Raw genomic sequence first — 27,230 nt, forward strand, 5'->3', positions numbered from 1 at the left:
CACACCTCACTCACTGTAGAGTCGTTTGTGACGTTCCAGTGAAGTTGCTGTGCAAGTCTAGTCTTCACTCTGTTACCCTGACTCAAGGCCATGCTGACACCTTTGGCATGAATTCTACAAATAAGGAAAAAGAGTAGAACGTCTGAAGAGGGCACCAAGCCAAGGGGGCAGGTAGGTGCCCAGACTGGAGAATGGGCTGTCTGAAATGTTTGAATCCGGACAAATAGGGTGGCTTTTCCCCAGAATCTGAGGCTTGAGAAACTAACTGCCCATGACCCTCTTTCAAAGGAAGGCAAGAGGAGACTTGCCTGGATTGGGTTGCTGATAAAGGCTTGGCCTTCGCCCTCTAGGGCAGATTCCAGAAATAAGTGTGAAAGAAAGGGCAGTATATAGCTGCCACTTCTCCTAGTTAGCTCATCTAATCTCTGTTACAATCCTGTGGGACAGATATCCTTGTCGCCGTTTTCCAGGCATGAAAATTGAGACCTGGAGCGGTTAAGGTGCTGGAAGCACACGTGTGTTGGATATGTGTGTGCTGGAGCTGAGACTTGGTAGCAGAGCACTGTCACTGTGCAGCCTTGTGATGAGTTCATCCCCCTACCCCTTCCCTCCACACTCCACTGCACTGCAAAACGGTGCCTTATTCCCCTCGTGTCCCCAGTATCTAGAACAGCCAACACAGAGTAGCCAATCAGCTCAAGTCATAGGATTGCAACGGAGTCGCAACACCAAGCCCTGCTTGCGAAGTCTTTGTTTAGCCCTTCTGACAGGAGTAAAGCCTCATTCCACCAGCTGGTGTTGAAAGCACTTCTGCTTCCAGTGGGGTCTGGCTGGCTCTGCCCCACTGTCCCTTCCCACTGGAAGGAGGCTCATGGCTGTGTGTTTGAGCAAAGCTTCTCAGTGGCTCAGAGGTCTGTGCCGTGACCTTTGATTAATCCCCTGCTCCTGGATGCTTTCTTGTACACACTAGATTGTGGGATCTTCTGCATCTAGATTCCTGTGCCCTGGATGCTTACAAACCAAAAGACTAGCAGGATGATAGAGTGCTGGCTGTTAGCAGAGGACTGTCCCGAGATGGACTTTGTGTGCTTGTGTGTGTACACTTGTGAAGAGAGAGGCTGTCAGAGGGGAGACACTCATACCACAAAAGTCGTACCTACGCTTTGAGTTATTTTGATCTTCATTCATTCATTCAACAAAAACTTTTCTGTAGTGTCCTTACATCGCGAAGTGCAGGATTCTTTCAAGTCACATCTAGTATTAAATAGCAAAAGCATACTACTGAGCTCTAGGGTTCTTCCTTTTTAATACAATAGTGCTTGATGGAATGGTATTCCCCTCATTTCTCAGGGTGATGAGGGAGAATATTTTCTTCTGGTATTCAGCATGCTGCTATTACCACAGCATTTAGCTCGATGCCAAATTGCAGTTGGCTCTATTCAGTTCTGTTTACCCAAGTAGCGCTGTAGTGATTAAATGTCACTGGGTACACCGAGTATACAAAAGTAATTAACCTAAAAGGACATGTTAGAATAAGGGTCAACAACCTCTTTAGCCCGTAGTGTGACGGGGAAGACAGTATTGATGGAGATACTGCTGGTGGGGCAGGGCTGGGTGGTCAGGGAGGAGGAGGACAGGAGGGAAGCAAGGTCGGCAGGAGCAGAGTGCAGGGCAGCACTCACAGTTGTCAGGGGCGGCAAGCAGAGCTCTGCGACCTTTTCTGTAGTTGCCTTGTAATTTAGGTCCCTGACCTCTGATCATTTGAGATGGGGGACAGGGTGGGATTAGACTGTGACCTGAACCCCCTTTCAACATCTCAGCCCCAGTGAGTGGAATGCCGTTTTCCTGTTTAGCCTGGAGTAGTCTCAGCTTAACTCATGCTTGTTCTTCCAGTATTTTACATATTTGATCAACCCTTGCATCTTTAGACCTAGTTGTCAAATAAAAGCTGCTGCTTGAAATCACTTCTTTGGACAGATTTGAAATTGTGTCTCTGAGTATCTGTGTCTCATTTGTTTTTAGTCCTCAGTATACTGAAGTCACTTTCTTAAACTGACTGATACTAATATGCTTTACGTTGCTTTATGTACTAAAAATTTACATAAAACTCGAGATAGTCATCTTTGATTTAAAAATCAACCAGTGGGGCTTCCCTGGTGGCGTAGAGGTTGAGAGTCCACCTGCCGATGCAGGGGACACGGGTTCGTGCCCCGGTCCGGGAAGATCCCACATGCCGCGGAGTGGCTGGGCCTGTGAGCCGTGGCCGCTGAGCCTGCGCGTCCGGAGCCTGTGCTCCGCAACGGGAGAGGCCACAGCGGTGAGAGGCCCGCGTACCGCAAAAAAAAAAAAAAAAAAAAGAAAAGAAAAATCAACCAATGGTAAAGCTCTTTTTTAAAAAAACAAGTATGCTATCTGTCTGCCCTATATTTGGCTTTTTCTTTCATCACCTGTGTGTGGTGACTTCCTCTCCGGGGGAAAAAAAAAAAAAAATGGGAGTGCTAAGGATTTTTTTCCTTGACCATAACCTCCTTGGGAGATAAACATTTCAAGGAGATCCCCAGGGATCACTGTTCTCTGAATGAGTGGCCGCAGAAAGAACTGCTGACGCCTGCATTCTTCACTGGTGGGTCTGTGAGGCAGGGTTCATTTAGGTCCTGCCATTTCAGTGGTCAGACTTGAGTTAAGATTTGTTTCTCCCTGGCTGCAGACAGCTGCTGAGTACACGATGAGAGCCGAGGAAGAGGGGAGCCAGTTGAAAAACGTCTCCCTTATGCTGAAGATGTATCTCTTTTAGAATAAGAAAAATTGGCGGCCTTGATACATTTACAACAACAAATATTTCTTGCTTGCCCACCCAGAGGTCAAGCCTGGTGCTGACCTTGGGGGAGGGGGCCTGTGCCCTTGATTGGTTGGGGAGCAAACAGGGAAAAGGCACCACCTTTGACCATATTCTCTGCCTGGCACCATTGTGATTTTTGTTTCCGTTGTATTTTTTACTCTGCTTCCTCTTGCTGTCTTTTTTTTTTTTTTTTTTTTGCGGTACGCGGGCCTCTCACCGCTGTGGCCTCTCCCGTTGCGGAGCACAGGCTCGGGACGCGCAGGCTCAGCGGCCATGGCTCACGGGCCCAGCCGCTCCACGGCATGTGGGACCCTCCCAGACCGGGACACGAACCCGTGTCCCCTGCATCGGCAGGTGGACTCTCAACCACTGCGCCACCAGAGAAGCCCCCTCTTGCTGTCTTTTTAACATTGTCCTGAAAATTGTCTTGTCACTACATCACTTTCCAAATTACCGCTTCTGAGGGCTGCCCCCCTCCCTCCGTCCTTTGGATGTGCCTGCACCAGGCCTCCCACCCCCAACTCCAGCTGTTCTTCTGACCATGGTGGTCATCATCTGGAGGGCTGAGAACACAAAGAACTACTTAGCCCAAGGGCATACGCCCTTTAGGAGTGTATAATCTCTACTCTCTAGATAGTAAAAACGTTATGGGAACACGTAAGGCGTATACACGAGTGTTGATACATGAGCAGATCAAGTTTTGTATTCATTCATTTATACAGCAACCCTTAACTGAGACAGCAGACCCAAGTCTTCGTAGAATTTCTAGTCAAGTAGAAGAGACTAGCAAAGAATCAGAATAGTAGCCGTGATAGAAATGCTAGGAAGGAAGGAAACAGGGGACTATGGGAGGGATTTCCGGGAGGGGTCACCTCGGATAGCATCACCGACAAGATCTTTCTGGGAAGGTGGCACTTAAGCAGTTGAGGAATAAAAGGTGAAAAGATGCTGGCAGCTCAGAGGCTAGGGAAAGGCGTTCTTGGCAGAAGCCTGCACTGAGGGATGAAAGAGTAGGGGGTGTCCAGCACTCTGAGAAAGAGACTTGCAACTGGGTTAGAGAAGGTAGACAGTGTCTGTAAAGTGTCAGATGCTTGTGTTAATTCCTGTTGATTCCTATCGTGACTTCAAGAAATTTTAGACCTGTGTCATCTAATATGGTGGCCAGACACCACATGTGGTTATTGAGCACCAGAAATGTAGCCAGGCCAAATTGAGACGTGCTGTAAGTGTAAACTGCAAACCAGATTTTAAAGACTCGGTACTTAAAAATAAAAATGAAAAAAAATAAAATGTTTCATTAATAATTTTGATATTGTTTATACATTGACACTATACTTTTTGATACACTGGGTTAAATTAATATACAATTTAAATTCACTTTACCTGTTTCCTTTAAATTTTGTAAAAATCTTGGCTACTAGAAAAATTTTAAGTACATATATGGCTCACATTATATTTCAGTTTGTCAGTTCTGTTCTAGAATACAATTCACTTTGATATTTTAATGAATGACAGTAACCAAATTGGCTAAGTGAACACTGAAAACTGTTTTGCCCTTTTGAGGTGGTATGAAGAAGACCTAGAGTTTGCACTTCTGATTAGCGACATTAAAACTGTTAGGAAGCCTACCTTTAAATTGGTACACTGTTGTTTCCTTCTCTGTTCCTGCTGAATTACCCTTTGATATTGTATAGAGTGTACTTGCATACATAATGCATAAGAATATATATGAGGCTCTGTGGAGTTAACACTCTTGGGGAAAAAATGTTTAGCGTTTCAAATAGATTAAAACAGTTTACTGGGAAAAAAAGCAACACGAAAAGATTTTCTTTTCCAATAAATTTTAATAGTTACTAAAATGAGGGTTCTGGTCCGTTAAGATACAGCCTGCCAAGTCTTAAAGCTGAGTCACTTTTTTCTCTGAGCACCTACTTCAGCTTCTTTCCAAGCAGCTGTTAGAAGTATGTTGATATTTTGATTCAAGAACAGATCACGGTACAAGAATGAGTCTAAAGCCAATTCACCCTTCCCAGAAAATGCAGGAAGGAAAATTTTGCCAGCCGCTTCACCCCCATTTGTTTTTAGGGCAGTCAGCCTCAGTGTACCACATCTGATGTGTCAGTAAGTCTTAGTAACATTGATTATAAGGCATTAGGAGAATGAATGATTTAGGATATATTTTATAGGTACTATACTGAAAAAAAAAATCTCAGAAGAAGGTGGCCGGTGCATGTGACTATAATTTACATAGTGTCTGCATATAAGATTTATAGAATCTGTAGAAATGAGGGGAAGGAAATTCTGGGTGGAGGACAAATGCACATAGGAATGTTAGGTCTTGCAAACTTTTGAGGACATTCATTGGACTGAAGGGCATGAAGTGACTTTGGGGTGATTAGACAGTTTAAAGGATGTGACTTCTGTGCAACAGTTGTGTGCACTTGGTAACTTTTATTACAGTTTCTGGGAGACTGTTCATACCGTGTCATCTCTGATGATCAGGAGTGAGGCTACTTGATTAATTCAGCCTGTGCTTTGGGCTGTCTCCATCAGTGGTCATGGGATGTACTTGGCCCCCTCATCCCCCCAGTTGGTCCCTCATGTGACCCACACTTTGGACCACATGCAGACAGTGGCTGTCAAGAGAGGAAGCTCAGGTGCCTATATAAGAAGCAAACCTGTACCTTTAGTGTCAAGCATCATGCTCCAGCAGCTTAGCTTGCCAGCTAAAGGAGCTGTATTTAATGAAATTTCTGGAGTGGAGCCAACAGCTTTATTCCAGGAAGAGGAAGTAACAGTCAAGAAACCTCAAGAGGACATTAAGATAATGTTCTAATTTAAAATCAATTTTATTGATACCTGATAAATTATTATGGCATTTTTTTCCTGACCAAGTAATAGATAGCACTGAAGCCTTGGAAGCAAAACATGAATGACTAAATATTGAAGTGCTGTAGATACTGCATGAAGGAAAAAAATATGTAGGACTTTTGTGTATTCTAAGTATATTTAACTCATGGAGCCCTACTGGAGGGCAAGGAATGTATTTCATTCATCTTTGTATACTTAGTGGGTACTTATCCGTATAAGTGGACTGAGATTATGTCGTGTTTTCCACATTAGCCAAAGAGGTATAGCTCTTCATGACGCTCCAGACTGTTCTTCACAACACGCACTCTCCTCTAATCCTCACAGCCACCTTCTAAAGAAGTACTCCTGTTGTCCTCGATACCCACTGGAGAAATGGAAGCTTGGAGAGGTTCATTAACTTGTCCAAGGTCACACAGCAGATGGTACAGACTGGTCTTGAACCCATAGCTGTTTGACTCGGGTACCCATAGCATGACCGTTGTAGATACTTCCTCTCTCCTTAATCCTTCCTCTGGTTTGATAGAATTTTGATTACTATCTGCAAAAGAAATTTATCTTGAACTGAGTTTTTCTTACCCAGAGAGAAGCAGTAAGACAAAGACGACAACAGACCATTTTAAAGAACATGTTGTTCACAAAATGTTATAGAAGGTGAAACATTTATTAAGAACAGACTCATTACTTTATATGGAGATTATATTAAATATTGTTTTATCAAGGGCAGGTCTTCAGAAAGTCCCAGTCATTTTTGAAGGTGAATTTTGATTTATGTTAATTTGAAAAAAGCAAGTTCTGTGAGGATTATATACAGATTGTGTTTTTAATGACTTCCTTAATCAAGCAGGTTATTTAAAAAAAAAAAGTCTTACTGTAATGAGCAGTAAACTGACAACTGGTGACTGGCTCAGAGCCCTACCATATTCAGGCTTTTCACCACCAGCATGCTATAAATTTTAAGCTAATTTACATAAATTTGCATGTGTTATGAGTCAGTATGTAAGACGTGTGCATTTTGACCAAATAATTTTCATTTTAAAGTTTTTATACTTAATTTTCCCCAGTTGAGGATTATTTTCTCCATCTCTCCTGGTTATTTCCTTATAAATGAGATAATAAATGTTAAAATGCTTTATTATAAAAAGAGCTCTGTGAACAGGAATTTAAACATTTTATGTAATGCTATACAATAAAACCTTAATCAGAAATGCTCTGGGATATGGTATGTTTAGTTTCGTATAGAAGTTTATTCACAGTATTACCTTTCCTTCAGAACGTGTTGAAAGTGTTTTACAACCGTGAAATGCCCTGAGGACTAATGACTGTAATTGAGTCCGGGTGACTCAGGATGCTAGGGCTCCTCCTGAAGGCCCTCTGCTTGGAAGGAGGAGTGGGCTGTGTCCCTGGCTGATCTCCAGCAGTACCTTGGCCTTTCTGTATTCAAGAAAATCACCAATATCCATTTCTCTTCTAGATACCACTCTTTCGCAGAGGAAATGATGATTGAGGACTTTGATTATGGCATCAATAAAAGAGTCTACAGGGCTCTTGGGCCTGCCCCAACGGCCATAAACAAACTCCCCCTGAACTGTCCCTGACCCAAACTAATTCCTGTACTGAAAGAACTACAGTTAAGAGTAGCAGTATATTCATCTTCTAAAGTGGGCTGGTTTTGAGAATGAAGAGACCTGGACAACAGGTGTAAAGTGGGGACAATCCGGAACTTGCAGTCACCCTGGCCAGATTTTCGTGGTGCCCTCTGCCCTGTCATTACCCTCTTTATCTGTTTGAAAATGGATTTACCCTTTGGTGCCAGGTAGATGGGGTGTCTGAAGGCCGCAGCTGATGAGCAATGAGTTTTAGAGTTCTTGATCATGGTTGTCCACTCGACCTTTATAGCATATTCTTGCCGGTTGGGATCTTGTAAGTGGGCAGGGACATCTGAGCACTGCACCTATGCCAGTGGAAAGCAGAGTTAGTTTGATGTGCATTTGAAATCAAATTAGAAAGTCCAGCGTGGAGGTGGTATTTATAGTCTTGCCTGCAGTATTGAACCAAAACCTTATTGTAATTGTTGAAAGGAGATGTGTTTTGGTAATAGCAGCCTGTTGGAACCATTATTATGGATTATCTGCATATCTATGCTGAGGGACAGTGCTACCCAAACACCTAGAATAGTCCTTAGGTGAGGCTTAAAATAGAAGATCCACACTAGCTCCGTAAGTAAATAGTGTGCAGCATACAGTCACAGTGCTGAGTTGCTATTGCTGGGGCTCAGTTATTTACCAAGGGCTGTGCCTTCTACTTTATGTGACTTCTTTCACTTAGCCCTCAGAGCAGCCTGGTTGACGGAGTGGGTGGGGTGCTGTTGACTCCAGACTCTAGACTGATTGAGACTGAGCAACATCCTCAAGGCTACAGGGATATTAAGTGGAAGATTTTTAACCCAGGCAGTCTGGACTCCAGAGAGATGCTCTTGCCTGCTAGTACAGTCTGTGCTACCTGTTATTATAATTAGCTGATTGTAACAGCACTCACTGCCTCTTTTGGGGCGGGAGAATGCTTTATGGAGCTCTTTCTCATACCTGGTCATCTTTGATCTTGAGGTGGCAGAGGAGTCACAGCAAAGGGGACGGTGGGGTCACCCGTTTAGATTGCTGGAGGGCTTTGGGTGTGACATCAGTAAAGGGTCTTACAGGGCTTTAAGCCTGCCTTCTCCATCCTCCCCACCTCCACCACCATAAACAAACTCCCCCTGAGTGTCCCTGACCCGAACCAATTCCTGTACTGAATGAATTACTGTTAGAGTCGCAGTTTTGCAGCTGACTTTATCAGTAGCCTTAGTAAAGTCCAGGTTGGATTTCAAACTAGGATCTAGAATTTTTCTCATTTTGAGATAACATGATTTATAAGGTTAGGAATTAACTGACTTTAAAGCTTATCTTTTATTACCAAAGCAATTAGGATTTCCATATAAGATTCATTTCGCTCTGTTTCCCCTCCTATTTATCTTTTATTAGACATCTACCTTGTTTTTTCAATATCCCAATATGTGTTTATTTTTTAAAAATACATAATTTTTTTAAATTCTAGGTTATTACTTTATTTTTGAGAGGTTTTTACTAACATTTCACATTTAAGGTGTTTTGCCCTTTCCACATCGGCCACCACTTTCTGATTGTGACTCTTCTTTCATAACCAATTTGCTAGTATATTCACATGATCAAACTGTAATAAGAAAGATTTATGTTTAATGTTTCTAAGTTTGTAGATTTCTAAGGAGTAATAATGCAGCTCCAGTAAGTTTCTTATGTAATAAGTTAGGGAAATATCTAACCTAGGTAAGCTTTTAAAATAACAATAGAGAAATAAAAATAAGCTTTTCTTGCAAAAGCGTGACTTTGTCTTTATCAGTATTTAATTCCTACTGTTTACATGTCTAGCAAAGATCCAAATGGCCTTCCAGTGGCAGAATGGTGGACTTGTAAGATTCATGATGAGAGTCCGTGCCAAGTCCAATTTGATTCTAGAGCAATTATGTTATTAGAACATTGCTGATTGCCCCAGTGCCTATTGTGCAGCTTAACCTTTAAATGCTAGCGATAATTAACTACTTAATCATTCTACCAGGAAACTCCAACATGCAACTCTGTTCTGCAGTAAAATTCACAAATAAAATACTGTCCAAAGTGCCTGAAACAGCCAGCTTAAAAAAAAAAAATGCTCTTTGTACATGCGTGCCAATTAATAAGCATTATCATTCAGTATTAAGTTTTAAGAAAGTATTTTGTCATCGTTTAAAAATCAGTTTTCCTGATTTCGTCCCAGCTTACCCTTCCCTGTTGACATATACACACTACCAAATGTAAAATAGCTAGCGGGAAGCAGCTGCATAGCAGCACAGGGAGATCAGCTCGGTGCTTTGTGACCACCTAGAGGGGTGGGGGAGGGAGACGCAAGAGGGAGGGGATATGGGGATGTATGTATATGTATAGCTGATTCACTTTGTTATACAGCAGAAACTAACACAACATTGTAAAGCAATATTATACTCTAATAAAGATGTTAAAAAATCAGTTTTCCTTTTTGACAGAGTGAAAATAACGTTAAGTGTGTAGTATCAGTAATCATACACATGTACACACAGTTTTTCTTCTTTTTGTAAAATATCACAGTAGTAGGAATGAAGGCATGTGGAAGTAGGTGGAGGATTAAGGTGAAGAACGGGGCAGAGCTGCCAAGTTGCCAGATCCAAGGAATGCCACGCCTCAGATCCTACTCTAGTGAATGGTTTCCTGTGGATTTGTTTGGCCAAGAGGCCCTCTGAAAAGGAATGTATCACATGAATTTTGTAAAGATTGAGGAGTGCCCGAGGGGTTGTTCAGTCATTTAAGCTTGAAAAAAATTATTGGCAGTTCTATGTCACTCACTGTGCTGGGTGGGTGCCCCCGGCCCCAGGAACCCACAGCCTGGAGTGGGAAGCACCTTGTAATTGTAAACAAACAGCTATCAGTTGATGGGGAGTGCTCCACTCATTGGGTGAACAAAATGTTAAGGGAACAAAGAGTGATTAATTCTGCCTGACAGTGTCAGAGAGCTTTGAACAGTGACGTTTAGAGCTGGTTCTTAAGAATGGTGAGGGAGGATTTCAAAAGGAAGATACTGAGGGAAAGGGCATTCTTGAAAGCCAGGAGAAAAGGCTGCCAATGCAATGAAAATAGATGGTGCACCAGGGAGCAACAAGCCCAGAGCTCTGAGACAAGGCCCAGGCCCTGGATTGGGGCAGGGAGTGGAGGGCTTTCGAAAACAGCTGTACTCAGAAGTTTGGTCTTTTTTTCCTATGGACGATGGGACACCATTTGTCATTTTTAAGGAAGGGTGAGAATCTCTGGGAAATGAATCCCAGAAATGTGGAGGATAGACTGGAGAGGGGAGAAACTAGATACAGGCTCTGGCATTAAATATGTTAGGTAGTAGCTCACAGATGGTGTTTGTGTGCATGATTTCAAAGAGGTAATGGTTGTAAAAACCTGATTGCATTGGGTCATGGTAGGAAAGCAAAGCAGAAGCATTGAATCAAGTCGTATGGCTTGGGAATGAGGATTGGAACTCAGCGGACATATATGAAAGTCAAGAAGCAGTCAATCCACTTTTTAAAATTGTTTGGCTTCTAGTGCTTTGCTTCAGTCTTCAGCCTTAATGAATAATGCCTGCCATCTTTTCTGCCATCAAACATCAGAGTGTATGTTTGAGTAGGGATGGTTAGAGGGCTTGGTGCCTACATTTAAGGGACTGATACAGGAAGGAAGGGTTTGTGGTTTTTCAGCCTCTATCAGTGGGGGGACTCACTGATCCTTCTCAGTCTTCCTCCTCCTCCAAACTCCCACCCTGCACCCCTGCCTTTGGAGCTAGTGGAGGAGTTGCCATCACCACAGCTGACCACTAGGGGGTGATCTTTTGGTAGCTATACCAACATGGGTGGAAAGAAGACTGTTAATTATTGCTAACAGACTAATAAGGTAAAGAAAAAAAAGTACAAGGAGTACATTTTATATAAGACGAGTAAAGTTATAAATGAGGAAAAGCTTTACTGAACAGTTTCCTGAATTGATTTGGATGCCAGGCAGAGATTCTGGTGGTGATTCTTTGTCCTTCCTAGAACTTTTCCGCCATATCTCCAAGTTGCCTTGCCTCTGCCCTCCAAGGTCAGCCCTTTCCCACCCCACCTGGGTTACTCTAGTACTCGAGAGTGCTGCCCCAGAGCCCACCCTGAAGAACTTGGCTCTTCGGGCCTTCAGTTCACCCTCAACAGGTCAGCCCTGCACCCTCTCTGTATACCTCCCCTTTAGTCCAGTGTGGAACTGAGTCACTAGCCAATCCTTGAAGTTAGGGACAGTTTCCATCAGTTTGCTCTCTTCTTCATCTATGGTTTCAAGCTGTCATATCACCTCAGTGTGCCCAGTAACCACCTGACCTCCATGGCAGACTCATTCTCTGTGCTTCAGAGAATTTCTCTGTCGCTGGTGTTTGTTTTCTGTGTGTGGTACTCCTCCAGCTGAGAGCTCTTTGGAAGAGCAGAGATGACAGACATGGCCTGAGCCCAAACAGATCACCCCCAACTGTGATTCCAAGAGGGGGGGACCATCTTTCTATTCCCTGGTCCTAATGGGGTTCCTGGATTTCCAGAGGTTAAAGAAAAGAGCAGATCATGGAAACTCTAGGAGTCAGAAAAATAATAAAGTGCATTTTTGTAGGTGTGGTTTTGTTGTTGTCATGTTGTTGTTGTTTTACCTGCCACTCTGCATCTCCCAGGCCCTTAAGTTGCGGGACTAAAGCAAAATTCTGTAAGTATGACCTTTGTGTCACCATACTTGGGTGCTTAAATCCCCAAGGAGTGCCTCTCTTTTTTCACTGAAGAATTAGTAATTATCTCTCAAGGTGGACTCTAATTTATTCAGTTTCTCTATAGAGGCTTGAAATACTGGCTTCTCATCGGCTGGCAACTTAAGGGTGGGCGGGGGGCTGCCTTTTCTTTCTCCTCTTTCTCTTGTATCTGCTTCCTCTCTCGATAAAATATAAACTTCTCCTTCAGACCAAACCCCCTTTGCCCTTTGCGTTTAACCTGCTCCCTGCCTCCTCTTTTTATTCCTCTGATCCCTCTGTCCCATCTCTCCTTCTTCTGTCTTGTTCTTTCCTTTTTCCCCTTTTCTTTTTTCTCTATACCTTTGTTCTCATCTTCCTTTCACCTCCTCCTCTCTCTCCTGTCTCCTCTTAACAGCTCTGTGAGTGTGTACTGAAGAATGAAAAGGAGATAGTCTCAAGTGATTAAAAAAATGACATTGTTGGGCTTTACTGGTGGCGCAGTGGTTGAGAGTCTGCCTGCCGACGCAGGGGACGCGGGTTCGTGCCCCGGTCCGGGAAGATCCCACATGCCGCGGAGCGGCTGGGCGCGTGAGCCATGGCCGCTGAGCCTGCGCGTCCGGAGCCTGGGCTCCGCAACGGGAGAGGCCACGACAGTGAGAGGCCCGTGTACTGCAAAAAAAAAAAAACAAAAAAAGAAAATGACATTGTTGAATGGCTGATCATCTCTCAATCCCACTTCCCTTTCTAATTCCAGAGCTCTTCGGTATCCCCATCAGCCAGTTTCCGAGGTGCTGAGAAGCACAGAAACTCCACAGACTACTCCTCTGATAGCAAAAAGCAGAAAACTGAAGAAAAGGAGATCGCAGCTCGTTATGTAGGTTCACTCACCTTTGCTTTGGGGGAGGCAGTTTACCTTGCTTTTTAATCAGCGGCCTTTTTACCCTCTTACTATTACCAACCAAAACTAGAACACAAGATAACAACATCCTAGGAGAGAAAAATAATTATTGCAGTTCTAACTGTGTCTCAAGTGGCTGGCTGAAGGTCTGTGTGTTTGCAAGTGAGTGCACATGTGTCTGTGAGCCGCAAAACAGTCCTTTATCCTGCAACCGATAGAAGACTTGTGTTCCATATCATTTCTATTAGATGTATTTGCTTCCCTCCATAAATTTCAAGGTGGTCGAATTTTCTGTGGCCAGCTAGAAATGTTAAGGAAAAAGGTAAAATCACAGACAACCCGTTAGAATGTCTAGATGACCTCCTGTGCTGAGGAATGTAGCACGTTTTGTGGAATATAACTTGCAGAAACATCCAGATGTGTCCCTAGCATGAGTTGAAGCTCATTTTCCTTCAGTGGCTGGTTCTTCAGATCACACAGTGAAGGGAGCACGTGGGATGGGACTCACTGGTGTGGAGGCAGGCTGACTGCACCCCGCTTCCTCTGGTGGTGCCCTGCAAGACTGCAGGCCTCGAAAGAAGCTGAGAACTTGAAATTTCATGTGAAACCTCCCAATTTAAAAAGTGTGGCTCTTTATCCGGTCTTTGAAAGACACTGACAGAACAAATCCCACCCTTCTGTAGGCTGGATTATGTAGCGTGGGCCTGCCAGTTGGCACCTGATACTAGAGTAATAAACCATAAACTTCAATTTTTTAAACTACAGTGGAATCATCCTGTTTCCTATCACCTACTTCATAACTTTGTCATGAAGATTAAAGAACACAGTTCATTGTAGAGTGTTTAGCGCTGTTTGGTGCAGTTCATTTTTATAAAATGTGAGGAGTTGATGACTCTGGACTTACCTAGGGTAAATCTGGCTGCATTTTTTTTCTTCTTCTTTTTTTGGCTGGGGGAGGAGATAATGCTTCTCAATTGTCAATGCAGGACAGCGATGGTGAGAAGAGTGATGACAACTTGGTGGTTGACGTTTCCAATGAGGTATGTTTGTGGCTTATTTGACTTCCTGCTCTTAACCAGATATAACAATGATTAGTGTCCCAGCAACTAGTATCCACAATGTTTCCTTAATTTCTGAAGGGGCCCACGTTTTATTTACCTGAAAACTTTATATTACTGATCCTTTTTTATTGCTACTCTACTCTGCGAAGTGCAAATGTGTGGTTACCACCATGAATGCACACACCTTGGCAAGTGACCTGCAAATTTGTAGAGTTTTGATTTTTGTTTCTGTTTTAAATAAGTACTATAAATTTTGTAGTATTTTCATTGACCTCTATACTGAATATTTTCTTCAGCAATTTGATGAGTCTTATGATCTATTCCAGAATATTTTTTGCTTCTAAGCTGTTGAAGACTTTTGGCTAGAAACGTCCACACCAAGTGCTCTGGCACTGTGAATGCACTGTGCTGCCTTTGAAACCCTTAATGTTCCTTTGTAGGATCCATCCTCACCTCGAGGGAGCCCTGCACATTCCCCAAGAGAGAATGGCCTGGACAAGACACGCCTTCTCAAGAAAGATGCCCCCATCAGTCCAGCCTCGATCGCATCCTCCAGCAGTACTCCTTCCTCCAAATCCAAAGAACTTAGCCTTGTAAGCAGTTCCTCACCATCTTTCTTAGCGTTGCCCACTTCCAGATGGTTAGGTTAAATTATTTTTAAAATTTTGTATTTTCCACATTTTTCCATAGGACTTTTACCACCAAGCATATGTGTATGTTCAGTATTCAAGTTGAATTGACAAAAGTACTTTTGGAACAGAGCGGGTTCACTGACTTTGTTGGTGATGGATGTTTGTTTTGTGAGTCTTTTTGCAAGGATAGGGGAGGGACATGAGGAAATTGAGTGCAACGAGTCTCAGCGAAGATGAAGAAATATATACTGAGGTTACAGAGATGGTTTTGTCACCTATGGTTTATGGTAAATTTAGTTTTGGGCTTGGATGTGATTTTGTTGCTAGCTTTGTTGGAATTACCAAGCTATATATTATTGCAGTAATTTTCCCTTCCTGTCTAAAAAGTTAATCTGTCATTTATAAAAGTCTACCTTGACTCACACCACAAATCAGAAATGCACGAATAAAACTGCTTGCAAGTCAGGGTAATCTCCCCATACCCCCTTCCTCTGTGGCTGTGTAGTTAATTGCATTTTTTTTTTTTTTTTTTTTTTTTTTTTTTTTTTTTGCTGTATGCGGGCCTCTCACTGTTGTGGCCTCCCCCGTTGCGGAGCACAGGCTCCGGACGCGCAGGCCCAACGGCCATGGCTCACAGGCCCAACCGCTCCGCGGCATGTGGGATCCTCCCAGACCGGGGCACGAACCCATGTCCCCTGCATCGGCAGGCGGACTCCCAACCACTGCGCCACCAGGGAAGCCCCTAATTGCATTTTTATATAGTGTGCCTTCCTTTTTGCTCACCAGTTGTGTCCTTGTAACATAGCATTTAAAAAAAAAAAAAGACAAATTCCATTTTCAAATAACCTTTTGAATTCACAGCTGAGGGGAAGAAAATTCCTCAGTTTGTCTGCAGTTTTGGAGAGTGTGTCTGGCACAGGGCTGGATTAAGTTTTTTTCTGTTGTTTTCTCTTGGCCTTCCGGCCTTGTAATGGCAGCTCCTCTGTGCTGATCTCTGTGATGATTCAGGCCTGGATCTTTTTTAATGGGATCTGTTAACCAGGGGAGCCTCTTGTGGCACAAACAATCCATCAGGAACCCAACTCAAACCACTCAGTATTAAAGCAGAGCCAGCAAGTGGCCAGTCACATCGGGACATCATGATTTGTCAGTGTCTAACTCGGACCAGTTTCCTGGAAATGGTCTACTCTGCCCCAAGTTCAGCTTTGATTTATGTCCTCTTGAACATTGGTTTTGTGGTCTCAGGAAACACTTTTTGTTTCTTTGATAGCTCTTTTTAACTAATGAAAAGAGAGGCCCATGCTAAAGAATCTTTTCCATTTCTTTTTCCTTTTCTTTTACTCTACCTTTTCAGATGTTTAACATAATTGTTAAAACTGTGTTCTAACTAGCAGTGTATTCCATTACATCTCTTGTTAGAATGAAAAATCTACCACTCCTGTGTCGAAGTCCAATACCCCTACTCCACGAAGCGATGCACCCACCCCAGGCAGTAATTCCACTCCCGGATTGAGGCCTGTCCCCGGAAAACCGCCAGGAGTCGACCCCTTGGGTTAGTGAGAAAAAAGTTTCTCTACATATTTATGCTTCCTGTTTTTAAAGAAATCAAAGCAATTTAAAGAGTGTAATACAGTAAGAGTACTAATGACCAGCATTGACTGGCTGTAAGTTTTTTAATCCAAATCAAGCGCCTGGCACTTACCATGTCTGACACATAGTAGGTGTTCAGTAAAATAAGGGGAAGACATGAACCCTGATGAAGGCTTGAATGACTTTTGAGAATATTAAAATAAGCTTATTTGAACTATAGATCCTACTTTTTAACATACAGAAGAATGTGTTGCTCCTGATATTCATTATACTTCATGATTGTCTCGTGTGTATCATTGGTTTTTCTCCTTCCTTCCATTTGGGTCTGTAGCCTCGAGCCTAAGGACCCCAATGGCAGTACCTTGTCCATATCCGACCCCCTTTGGGATTGTGCCACACGCTGGGATGAATGGGGAGCTGACCAGCCCCGGAGCTGCCTACGCAGGACTGCACAACATCTCCCCGCAGATGAGCGCCGCCGCGGCTGCTGCAGCTGCAGCCGCGGCCTACGGGAGATCGCCAGTGGTATGTTTGTGCACTTTTACAGCATAAAAGTGTTCCAGAGCGCAGAGGGTTTTTTTTTTTTTTAAGGAAGTTTATGAAACTTGAGGGATTTATAGAGGGACCTGTGTGTATTTATAAATTAAACTGCATGTAATCATATTGTGAGATTCATTTTCTTTTGTAAGGTGAGGGAATTCTTTTGTCTTATGTTCCTTTTTTAAAAGAAATTTTTAAACCTACAGAAGTAGAGTAAATAATATAGTAAATATAGTGAACCCTTCATTTTCCATCATGAGCTTCAGTAATAATACTGTTTTTTTCATGTTTGTTCCACCCCCAAGTATGTTACCATGAAATCATGAACATCCTATCATTTCATCAATCAGTACTTGTGTATTTATCTCTAAAATCACATTTTTAAAGCATCTGTTCTCCTAGGATTTGGAAAGATACTGAGTAGGATGAAATGAGTTGATGTAACCATGTTTGTTTTTGTTGTCTTGCTTGGGAAAAATTTTAGGTTGGATTTGACCCACACCATCACATGCGTGTGCCAGCAATACCTCCAAACCTGACAGGCATTCCAGGAGGAAAACCGTGAGTACCTGCCTCTGTGCTTTGTGCTCACTGTGTATCTGGGCCCTCGCTGGCCCTTTGGACTCTGAGCAGTGCTAGACAGTGTTGGCAAGTTCCTGCGGCTTGTGGGGTGGTTTTTGTTTTTTGCAAAGTATTTTCCATTTTCTCTTAGCACAAGGGAAGAGGTAATGAGGTGGGGTTTTGTATTTTCAATTTAAAATCTCAAGCTTCTAATATGGAAATACAAATTGCTGAGGCATCTCCAGCAGTCAGGTCTTCTCTACATCTGTTACTGATTGCAAGGCAATTCTTTTTGTTGTCTTGGAAAGAAGAAGTCGTCTTATGTGCAAACCTAGATGCTCAAAATTTGAGCATGTTAGGAAAAGACGTGCTAAACTTCAAAGGCTGAAAAGAAAGAAGTGTGGTCTTACGCTCATTTGTGTTTCTGGAAAAGGTGGCTTGCTCAGTTGGCTTCTTGTCCTGTAAGCTGGGTATTTGGAGCCTCTGTTTTCATGACCCCCTAGAGCTATGAAGGCAAGACAGACACATAAGTTGTTCCAAACTCTTCTTGTATGTTCTAACCTGTCCCCATGTGTCATTCCTCATCATTCATTTTATTTAATCCAGTACACCTTTCTATTACTCCCTGTGCACAGTTCTCTTGGCTCTTTGGCTTCATCTTCACGATTGGTGCTCACAATTTATGCTTGTTCAATGAATGAATGAAGACGTGTGCCGATCTCTCCCTTCACTTACCTCCCATTGCTTATTTATTCACTGCTATACACGCAGGCACTTAGTTGTCACCCTGTGGTTTCCTGTGTGTCTTCTTTGTTCCCCATGTTGCTGGCTCCACAGTGTTAAACCTGCCTGACCTTGACCCTTCCTTCACTTTTCACCTGATAGATCATGTTCTTGGCCCTTCCTTCTGTAACTTCTCTACACACTCTACCCTAAACTTCCCTGTTGCATCAAACACAGTGTGGGCTCAGTAAGTATTTGACTGATTAATAAGGGAGGCAAGGCAAATTAGACTTTGAGTTCCTTGAGAGTTGAAGGTATAAATATCAATTACTGTAAAATTCTGTGTACTTGTGTGTGTTCTGCAAATAGTTGTTGACTGACAAGTCTTGTTGACCAAGAACCCTGGTGTACTTGAAGGTAAAAGTTTGGTCTGTTTCAAGCAGTGACTAAATAACAAGGCCATAGGATTAATCAAATAAACTGAATACCTACAAGTACCATATGAACCTGTGGGGATGGAGAGGTTCCTTGAGGGAAGTGGTATCATCCCATTTTCAGGTACTGTAGAGTTACCACTTAGTTAACCGGCAGTTGCACCCAGAACTATAGTGTAACCACTACCAGATGAGGTGGTGCTTCTCGTCTCTGCTGCTGCCCAGAGGCCCCGAGGGGTGAAAGTGTGTTAGGTGTATCTAAAGAAGCAACAACAGTCTCAGTGTGGGGATTTGGGCCAGTTGGACCACTGTAAAATCCCAGCTGGTCTGATTCAATAGGCACTTCTGAGCCTTGAGCTGGGCTCCCTTCCTTCCCCTAGTCTTGACACAGCATTATAAGATTGTCGAGATCCTTTTGGGAGGAACATTGATGGGTTTCAGGATGGCTGAGAATTTTTTTCTTTTTTGAATTTTATTTATTTTTTTATACAGCAGGTTCTTATTAGTCATCCATTTTATACACATCAGTGTATACACGTCAATCCCAATCTCCCAGTTCATCACACCACCACCACCATCCACCACCACTTTCCCCACTTGGTGTCCATACGTTTGTTCTCTACATCTGTGTCTCTATTTCTGCCCTGCACACTGGTTCATCTGTACCATTTTTCTAGGTTCCACATGTATGCATTAATATATGATATTTGTTTTTCACTTTCTGACTGACTTCACTCTGCATGACAGTCTCTAGATCCATCCACATCTCTGCAAATGGCCCAATTTTGTTCCTTTTTATGGCTGAGTAATATTCCATTGTATATATGTACCACCTTTTCTTTATCCATTTGTCTGCTGATGGGCATTTAGCTTGCTTCCATGTCCTGGCTATTGTAAATAGTGCTGCAGTGAACATTGGGGTGCGTGTGTCTTTTTGAGTTATGGTTTTCTCTCAGTATAAGCCCAGTAGTGGGATTGCTGGGTCGTATGGTAGTTCTATTTTTAGTTTTTTAAGGAACCTCCATACTGTTCTGCCTAGTGGCTGTATCAATTTACATTCCCACCCACCGGGAAAGAGGGTTCCCTTTTCTCCACACCCTCTCCAGCATTTGTTGTTTGTAGATTTTCTGATGATGCCCATTCTAACTGGTATGAGGTGATACCTCATTATAGTTTGGATTTGCATTTCTTTAATAATTAGTGATGGTGAGCAGCTTTTCATGTGCTTCTTGGCCATCTGTATGTCTTCCTTGGAGAAACGTCGATTTTGGTTTTCTGCCCATTTTTTGACTGGGTTGTTTGTTTTTTTAATATTGAGCTGCATGAGCTGTTTATGTATTTTGGAGATTAATCCTTTGTCCACTGATTCGTTTGCAAATATTTCCTCCCATTCTGAGGGCTGTCTTTGCGTCTTGTTTATGGTTTCCTTTGCTGTGCAAAAGTTTTTAAGTTTCATTAGGTCCCATTTGTTTGTTTTTATTTCCATTACTCTAGGAGGTGGATGAAAAAAGATCTTGCTGTGATTTATGTCAAAGAGTGTTCTTCCTATGTTTTCCTCTAAGAGTTTTATAGTGTCCGGTCTTACATTTAGGTCTCTAATCCATTTTGAGTTTATTTTTGTATATGGTGTTAGGGAGTGTTCTAATTTCACTCTTTTACATGTAGTGGTCCAGTTTTCCCAGCACCACTTATTGAAGAGGCTGTCTTTTCTCCATTGTATATTCTTGCCTCCTTTTTCAGAAATAAGGTGACCATATGTGCATGGGTTTATCTCTGGGCTTTCTATCCTGTTCTATTGATCTATATTTCTGTTTTTGTGCCAGTACCATATTGTCTTAATTACCATAGCTTTGTAGTACAGTCTGAAGTCAGGGAGTCTGATTTCTCCAGCTATGTTTTTTTCCCTCAAGACTGCTCTGGCTATTCAGGGTCTTTTGTGTCTCAATACAAATTTTAAGATTTTTTGTTCTAGTTCTGTAAAAAATGCCATTGGTAATTTGATAGGGATTGCATTGAATCTGTAGATTGCTTTGGGTAGTATAGTCATTTTCACAATACTGATCCTTCCAATCCAGGAACAGGTATATCTCTCCATCTGTTGGTATCATCTTTAATTTCTTTCATCAGTGTCTTATAGTTTTCTGCATACAGGTCTTTTGTCTCCCTAGGTACGTTTATTCCTAGGTATTTTATTCCTTTTGTTGCAATGGTAAATGGGAGTGTTTCCGTAATTTCTCTTTCAGATTTTTCATCATTAGTGTATATAGGAATGCAAGAGATTTCTGTGCATTAATTTTGTATCCTGCAACTTTACCAAATTCATCGATTAGCTCTAATAGTTTTCTGGTGGCATCTTTAGGATTCTGTATGTATAGTATCATGTCATCTGCAAACAGTGACAGTTTTACTTCTTCTTTTCCAATTTGTATTCCTTTTATTTCTTTTTCTTCTCTGATTGCCGCGGCTAGGACTTCCAAAACTATGTTGAATAATAGTGGCAAGAGTGGACATCCTTGTCTTGTTCCAGATCTTAGAGGAAATGCTTTCAGTTTTTCACCATTGAGAATGATGTTTGCTGTGGGTTTGTCGTATATGGCCTTTATTATGTTGAGGTAGGTTCCCTCTCTGCCCACTCTCTGGACAGTTTTTATCATAAATGGGTGTAGAATTCTGTCAAAAGTTTTTTCTGCATCTATTGAGATGATCATATGATTTTCTTTAATTTATTAACATGGTGTGTCACATTGATTGATTTGCATATATTGAAGAATCCTTGCATCCCTGGGATAAATCGCACTTGATCATGGTATATAATCCTTTTAATGTGTTGTTGGATACTGTTTGCTAGTATTTTGTTAAGGATTTTTGCATCTATATTCATCAGTGATATTGGTCTGTAATTTTCTTTTTTTATAGTATTTTTGTCTGGTTTTGGTATCAGGGTGATGGTGGCCTCGTTGAATGAGTTTGAGAGTATTCCTTCCTCTGCAATTTTTTGGAAGAGTTTGAGAAGGATGGGTGTTAGCTCTTCTCTAAATGTTTGATTGAATTCACCTGTGAAGCCCTCTGGTCCTGGACTTTCATTTGTTGAAAGATTTTCAATCACAGTTTCAATTTCATTACTTGTGATTGGTCTGTTCATATTTTCTGTTTCTTCCTGGTTTAGTCCTGGAAGGTTATACCTTTCTAAAAATTTGTCCATTTCTTCCAGGTTGTCCACTTTATTGGCATAGAGTTGCTCGTAATAGTCTCTTAGGATGCTTTGTATTTCTGTGGTTTCTGTTATAACTTCTCCTTTTTTTAATTTCCAGTTTTATTGATTTGAGTCCTCTCCCTGTTTTTCTTGATGAGTCTGGCTGATGGTTTATCAATTTTGTTTATCTTCTCAAAGAACCAGCTTTTAGTTTTTTGATCTTTGCTATTGTTTTCTTTGTTTCTATTTCATTTATTTCTGCTCTGATCTTTATGATTTCTTTCCTTCTACTAACTTTGGGTTTTATTTGTTCTTCTTTCTCTAGTTCCTTTAGGTGTAAAGTTGGATTGTTTATTTCATATTTTTCTTGTTTCTTGAGGTAGGCTTGTATTGCTGTAAGCTTCCCTCTTAGAACTGCTTTTGCTGTGTCCCATAGGTTTTGGATCGTCATGTTTTCATTGTCATTTGTCTCTAGGTGGGTTTTTGTTTTTTTTTTTTTTTTTTTTTGCGGTATGCGGGCCTCTCACTGTTGTGGCCTCTCCCGTTGCGGAGCACAGGCTCCAGACGCACAGGCTCAGCAGCCATGGCTCACGGGCCCAGCCGCTCCGCGGCATGTGGGATCTTTCCGGACCGGGGCACGAACCCGTGTCCCCTGCATGGGCAGGCGGACTCTCAACCACTGTGCCACCAGGGAAGCCCTGTCTCTAGGTATTTTTTGATTTCCTCTTTGATTTCTTCAGTGATCTCTTGGTTATTTAGTAACGTTTTGTTTAGCCTCCGTTTGTTTGTGTTTTTTACGTTTTTTTTTTTCCTTGTAATTGATTTCTAATCTCATAGTGTTGTGGTCAGAAAAGATGCTTGATATAATTTCAATTTTCTTAAATTTACTGAGGCTTGATTTGTGACCCAAGATGTGATCTATCCTGGAGAATGTTCCGTGCACACTTGAGAAAAAAGTGTAACCTGCTGTTTTTGGACGGAATGTCCTATAAATATCAATTAAATCTATCTGGTCTATTGTGTCACTTAAAGCTTGTGTTTCCTTATTAATTTTCTGTTTGGATGATCTGTCCATTGGTGTGAATGAAGTGTTAAAGTCCCCCACTATTATTGTGTTACTGTCAGTTTCCTCTTTTATAGCTGTTAGCAGTTGCCTTATGTATTGAGGTGCTCCTATGTTGGGTGCATATATATTTATAATTGTTATATCTTCTTCTTGGATTGATCCCTTGATCATTATGTAGTATCCTTCCTTGTCTCTTACAACATTCTTTATTTTAAAGTCTATTTTATCTGATATGAATATTGCTACTCCAGCTTTTTTTTGATTTGCATTTGCATGGAATATGTTTTCCCTCCCCTCACTTTCAGTCTGTATGTGTCCCTAGGTCTGAAGTGGGTCTCTTGTAGACAGCATATATACAGGTCTTGTTTTTGTATCCATTCAGTGAGCCTGTGTCTTTTGTTTGGAGCATTTAATCCATTCACGATTAAGGTAATTATCGATATTTATGTTCCTATTACCATTTTCTTAATTGTTATGGGTTTGTTTTTGTAGGTCCTTTTCTTCTCTTGTGTTCCCCACTTAGAGAAGTTCCTTTAGCATTTGTCGCAGAACTGGTTGGTGGTGCTGAATTCTCTTAGCTTTTGCTTGTCTGTAAAGCTTTTGATTTCTCTGTCAAATCTGAGTGAGATCCTTGCAGGGTAATCTTGGTTGTAGGTTCTTCCCTTTCATCACTTTAAATATATCATGCCACTCTCCCTTCTAGCTTGTAGAGTTTCTGCTGAGAAATCAGCTGTTAACCATATGGGAGTTTCCTTGTATTTTATTTGTTGTTTTTGCCTTGTTGCTTTCAGTAATTTTTCTTTGTCTTTAATTTTTGTCAGTTTGATTACTATGTGTCTTGGCATGTTTCTCCTTGGGTTTATCCTGCCTGGGACTGTCTGTGCTTCCTGGACTTGGGTGGCTATTTCCTTTCCCATTTTAGGGAAGTTTTCGACTATAATCTCTTCAGATATTTTCTCAGGTCCTTTCTCTCTCTCTTCTCCTTCTGGGACCCCTATAACGTGAATGTTGTTACATTTAGTGTTGTCCCAGAGGTCTCTTAGGCTGTCTTTATTTCTTTGCATTCTTGGTCTTTTTTCTGTTCCACAGCAGTGAATTCCACTATTCTGTCTTCCAGGTCACTTCTCCGTTCTTCTGCTGTTGATTCTTTCTAGCGTATTTTTCATTTCAGTTATTGTATTGTTCATCCCTGTTTGTTTGTTCTTTAGTCCTTCTAGGTCTTTGTTAAACGTTTCTTGCATCTTCTCAATCTTTGCCTCCATTCTTTTTCCGAGTTCCTGGATCATCTTCACTATCATTATTCTGAATTCTTTTTCTGGAACGTTGCTTATCTCCACTTCATTTAGTTGTTTTTCTGGGGTTTTATCTTGTTCCTTCATCTGGTACATAGCCCTCTGCCTTTTCATCTTGTCTGTCTTTCTGTGAATGTGGTTTTTGTTCCACAGGCTGTAGGATTGTAGTTCTTCTTTCTTCTGCTGTCTGCCCTCTGGTGGATGAGGCTATCTAAGAGGCTTGTGTAAGTTTCCTGATGGGAGGGACTGGTGGTGGGTAGAGCTGGCTCTTGCACTGGTGGGCAGAGCTCAGTAAAACTTTAATCTGCTTGTCTGCTGATGGGTGGGGCTGGGTTCCCTCCCTGTTGGTTGTTTGGCCTGAGGTGACCCAACACTGGAGCCTACCCTGGCTCTTTGGTGGGGCTAATGACAGACTCTGGGAGGGCTCATGCCAAGGAGTACTTCCTAGAACTTCTGCTGCCAGTGTCCTTGTCCTCACGGTGAGCCACAGCCATCCCCCCACCTCTGCAGGAGACCCTCCAACACTAGCAGGTAGGTCTGGTTCAGTCTCTGTGGGGTCACTGCTCCTTGCCCTGGGTCCTGATGCGCACACTACTTTGTGTGTGCCCTCCAAGAGTGGAGTCTCTGTTTCCCCCAGTCCTGTCAAAGTCCTGCAGTCAAATCCCGCTAGCCTTCAAAGCCTTCAAAGTCTGATTCTCTAGGAATTTCTCCCCCCTTTGCCGGACCCCCAGGTTGGGAAGCCTGACATGGGGCTCAGAACCTTCACTCCAGTGGGTGGACTTCTGCGGTATAAGTGTTCTCCAGTTTGTGAGTCACCCACCCAGCAGTTATGGGATTTGATTTTATTGTAATTGCGCTCCTCCTACTGTGTCATTGTGGCTTCTCCTTTGTCTTTGGATGTGGGGTATCATTTTTGGTGAGTTCCAGTGTCTTCCTGCCGATGATTGTTCAGCAGTTAGTTGTGATTTCAGTGCTCTCACAAGAGGGAGTGAGTGCATGTCCTTCTAATCTGCCATCTTGAACCAATCTCCATGGCTGAGAATTTTTGTTCCTGGAGTGACAGAGACACACCAAATGCAATTGGCAAATGACATCAAGAACCCCAAAGAGAGCGTGGTGTGTTCAACAGGATATGAATTCTGGAGTGTGACAGATCCAAGTTTGAGTTCTGACTCTGCCAGTTGACACTAGGAAGGAAGTGACTTTATTATGAGCTTCAGTTGGCTCATCTTTAAAGCAGGGCTGGCACCTCCCTGATAAGGAGGGCATGAGGATGAGATGATATGGTATATGTTTAGCACAATGTTTGATATGCAGTGGCTCTTGAGTCAACTGCAGCATCATTTCCCCTTGAGCTTTGCCCAGGTTATTGCCAGTCTTTCAATTGCTCATGCAGTAGAACATAGTGGGAGGCAGAGATGGCCCAAGGAGATTAGACTGAGTAAATTAGACTCCCTGTTCCTGTCATTGGTATGTCTTTGCCAAGGCACCAAGGCATATAAATTCATACTCATTTATGCATATAGAGAGAAATACTTTCATTAAAGATTTTTACAGAGTTATGAAACTTGTACACGTTTTTCAACAGGAAAACTATTTTGTGCTAGAACGTAAAATATAATAAATCACCTAAAGGCCTCCCTCACCACACACACAAAGTAACTGCCTTTCTCTAGAAAGACAACAGTTGCGCACCTCTGTCCTAATTATTTTTACAGAATAATTGCTAGATATTATCAAAAATTATAATTAAATGCATGTTCCAAACTAATTAATAAAATAGCATTTATTTGATAATACACATTGGGTCCAGTTGCTTATGCTGGTGAACTAGCAAATGCTCCACTCAATAACTAACTAGAATGACAGCAGAGTTTAATTTCAACATAAGCCAAAAGTGGACTTTTTTCCTCACTTGCTACTTATATGAGACTTTTATAAATAGCTTAAAAGTATTTGATTAAAACCATTGCACTAATTATATTATGGGGAATGACATGTGATTTCAGCCATAACAAAAAATCTCAGATTTATGGGTTTTAGGCTGCTCAGAATTCAGAAATTCTTCTCTGTTGTTGTTTTTATTTGTTTTTATAAAGCAAGATTTTTCAAAATAGGAACAATTCCTGACACACAGCCAACCCTCAAGTATTTGTTGTCTGGCTAACCTGCTAGTGGGTTCACATGCTACTAGAACCCAGTCTTCTGTCCTCCTGCATGAAGTATCAGTACAACAGCCAGACCTTTCATTGTGAATTCAAGGTCTAGTTCTATCTCATGAGACATTGGAAACTTGGGCAAGGTGTCACAAAGCATGGGAATGATGAGTATGGCATTACAGAAGCGGGCCTCTCGTAGAGGGAGGTGGAGGTGGGAAGGCCAAGGATCTTCTCAACTATGCTGGGGTTTCATCAAAAGATGATGATCCAGGGGCTTCCCTGGTGGCGCAGTGGTTGAGAATCTGCCTGCCAATGCAGGGGACTATGGGTTCGAGCCCTGGTCTGGGAAGATCCCACATGCCTAGGAGCGGCTGGGCCCGTGCGCCACAGCTACTGAGCCTGCGCATCTGGAGCCTGTGCTCCGCAACAAGAGAGGCCGAGATAGTGAGAGGCCCGCACATCGCGATGAAGAGTGGCCCCCGCTTGCCACAACTAGAGAAAGCCCTCGCACAGAAACGAAGACCCAACACAGCAAAAATAAATAAATTTAAAAAAAAAAAGAATAGATTCTCTCCATAGGAAAACAAAACAAAAAAAAAAGATGATGATCCAAATAAGACAGCAACTTCGATACACGTTTTAAACAGATAGATTTGCATATGTCTGAATTGTTTGAAGTATAGTTCTGTCAGAAAGTCCAAACTTCCTTTCTTTTCACCATCTCCCTTGGAGATCACTCTTAGCTTTTAGTAGCTTTGCCTGCCGAGAGAGAATTTCTCTATCTCCCTGCACCGATTCCTTCCAGCCCTGTATTTTTAGTTCTTTGTTGGACATCTCAGCTAGGCATCTTGAACGTGTATTACTTGCACTACAGATTCATCGTATTCACAAAGTGCTTCCCCAGACTGGATGTTCCTCCCAATTGCCTGGTTTTCGGAGTACTCTGTTCCTTGTTCCATCAGCTCAGAAACTCAGTTATTATTGGCTTCTTCCTCACATCTCATTAGTTGA

At 42.2% G+C, this 27,230-nt stretch overlaps 1 protein-coding gene across 7 annotated transcripts in view; it reads left to right on the forward strand.

Annotated features, from left to right (window-relative positions):
• TLE4 (TLE family member 4, transcriptional corepressor) overlaps nucleotides 1–27,230 on the forward strand; it is a 153,284-nt gene that overhangs the window by 112,739 nt on the left and 13,315 nt on the right. For all 7 annotated transcript variants that reach the window (XM_081236472.1, XM_081236473.1, XM_081236476.1 and 4 more), the window contains 6 exons: nucleotides 12,825–12,944; nucleotides 13,955–14,008; nucleotides 14,470–14,622; nucleotides 16,081–16,213; nucleotides 16,583–16,776; nucleotides 17,276–17,352. In XM_081236472.1, coding sequence (XP_081092598.1) covers nucleotides 12,825–12,944; nucleotides 13,955–14,008; nucleotides 14,470–14,622; nucleotides 16,081–16,213; nucleotides 16,583–16,776; nucleotides 17,276–17,352 — 731 coding nt within the window. The remainder of the gene's footprint in view (nucleotides 1–12,824; nucleotides 12,945–13,954; nucleotides 14,009–14,469; nucleotides 14,623–16,080; nucleotides 16,214–16,582; nucleotides 16,777–17,275; nucleotides 17,353–27,230) is intronic.

This window comes from Mesoplodon bidens (assembly GCF_964165515.1).
Source record: "Mesoplodon bidens genome assembly, chromosome: 6".
Taxonomy (NCBI): Eukaryota; Metazoa; Chordata; class Mammalia; order Artiodactyla; family Ziphiidae; genus Mesoplodon; species Mesoplodon bidens.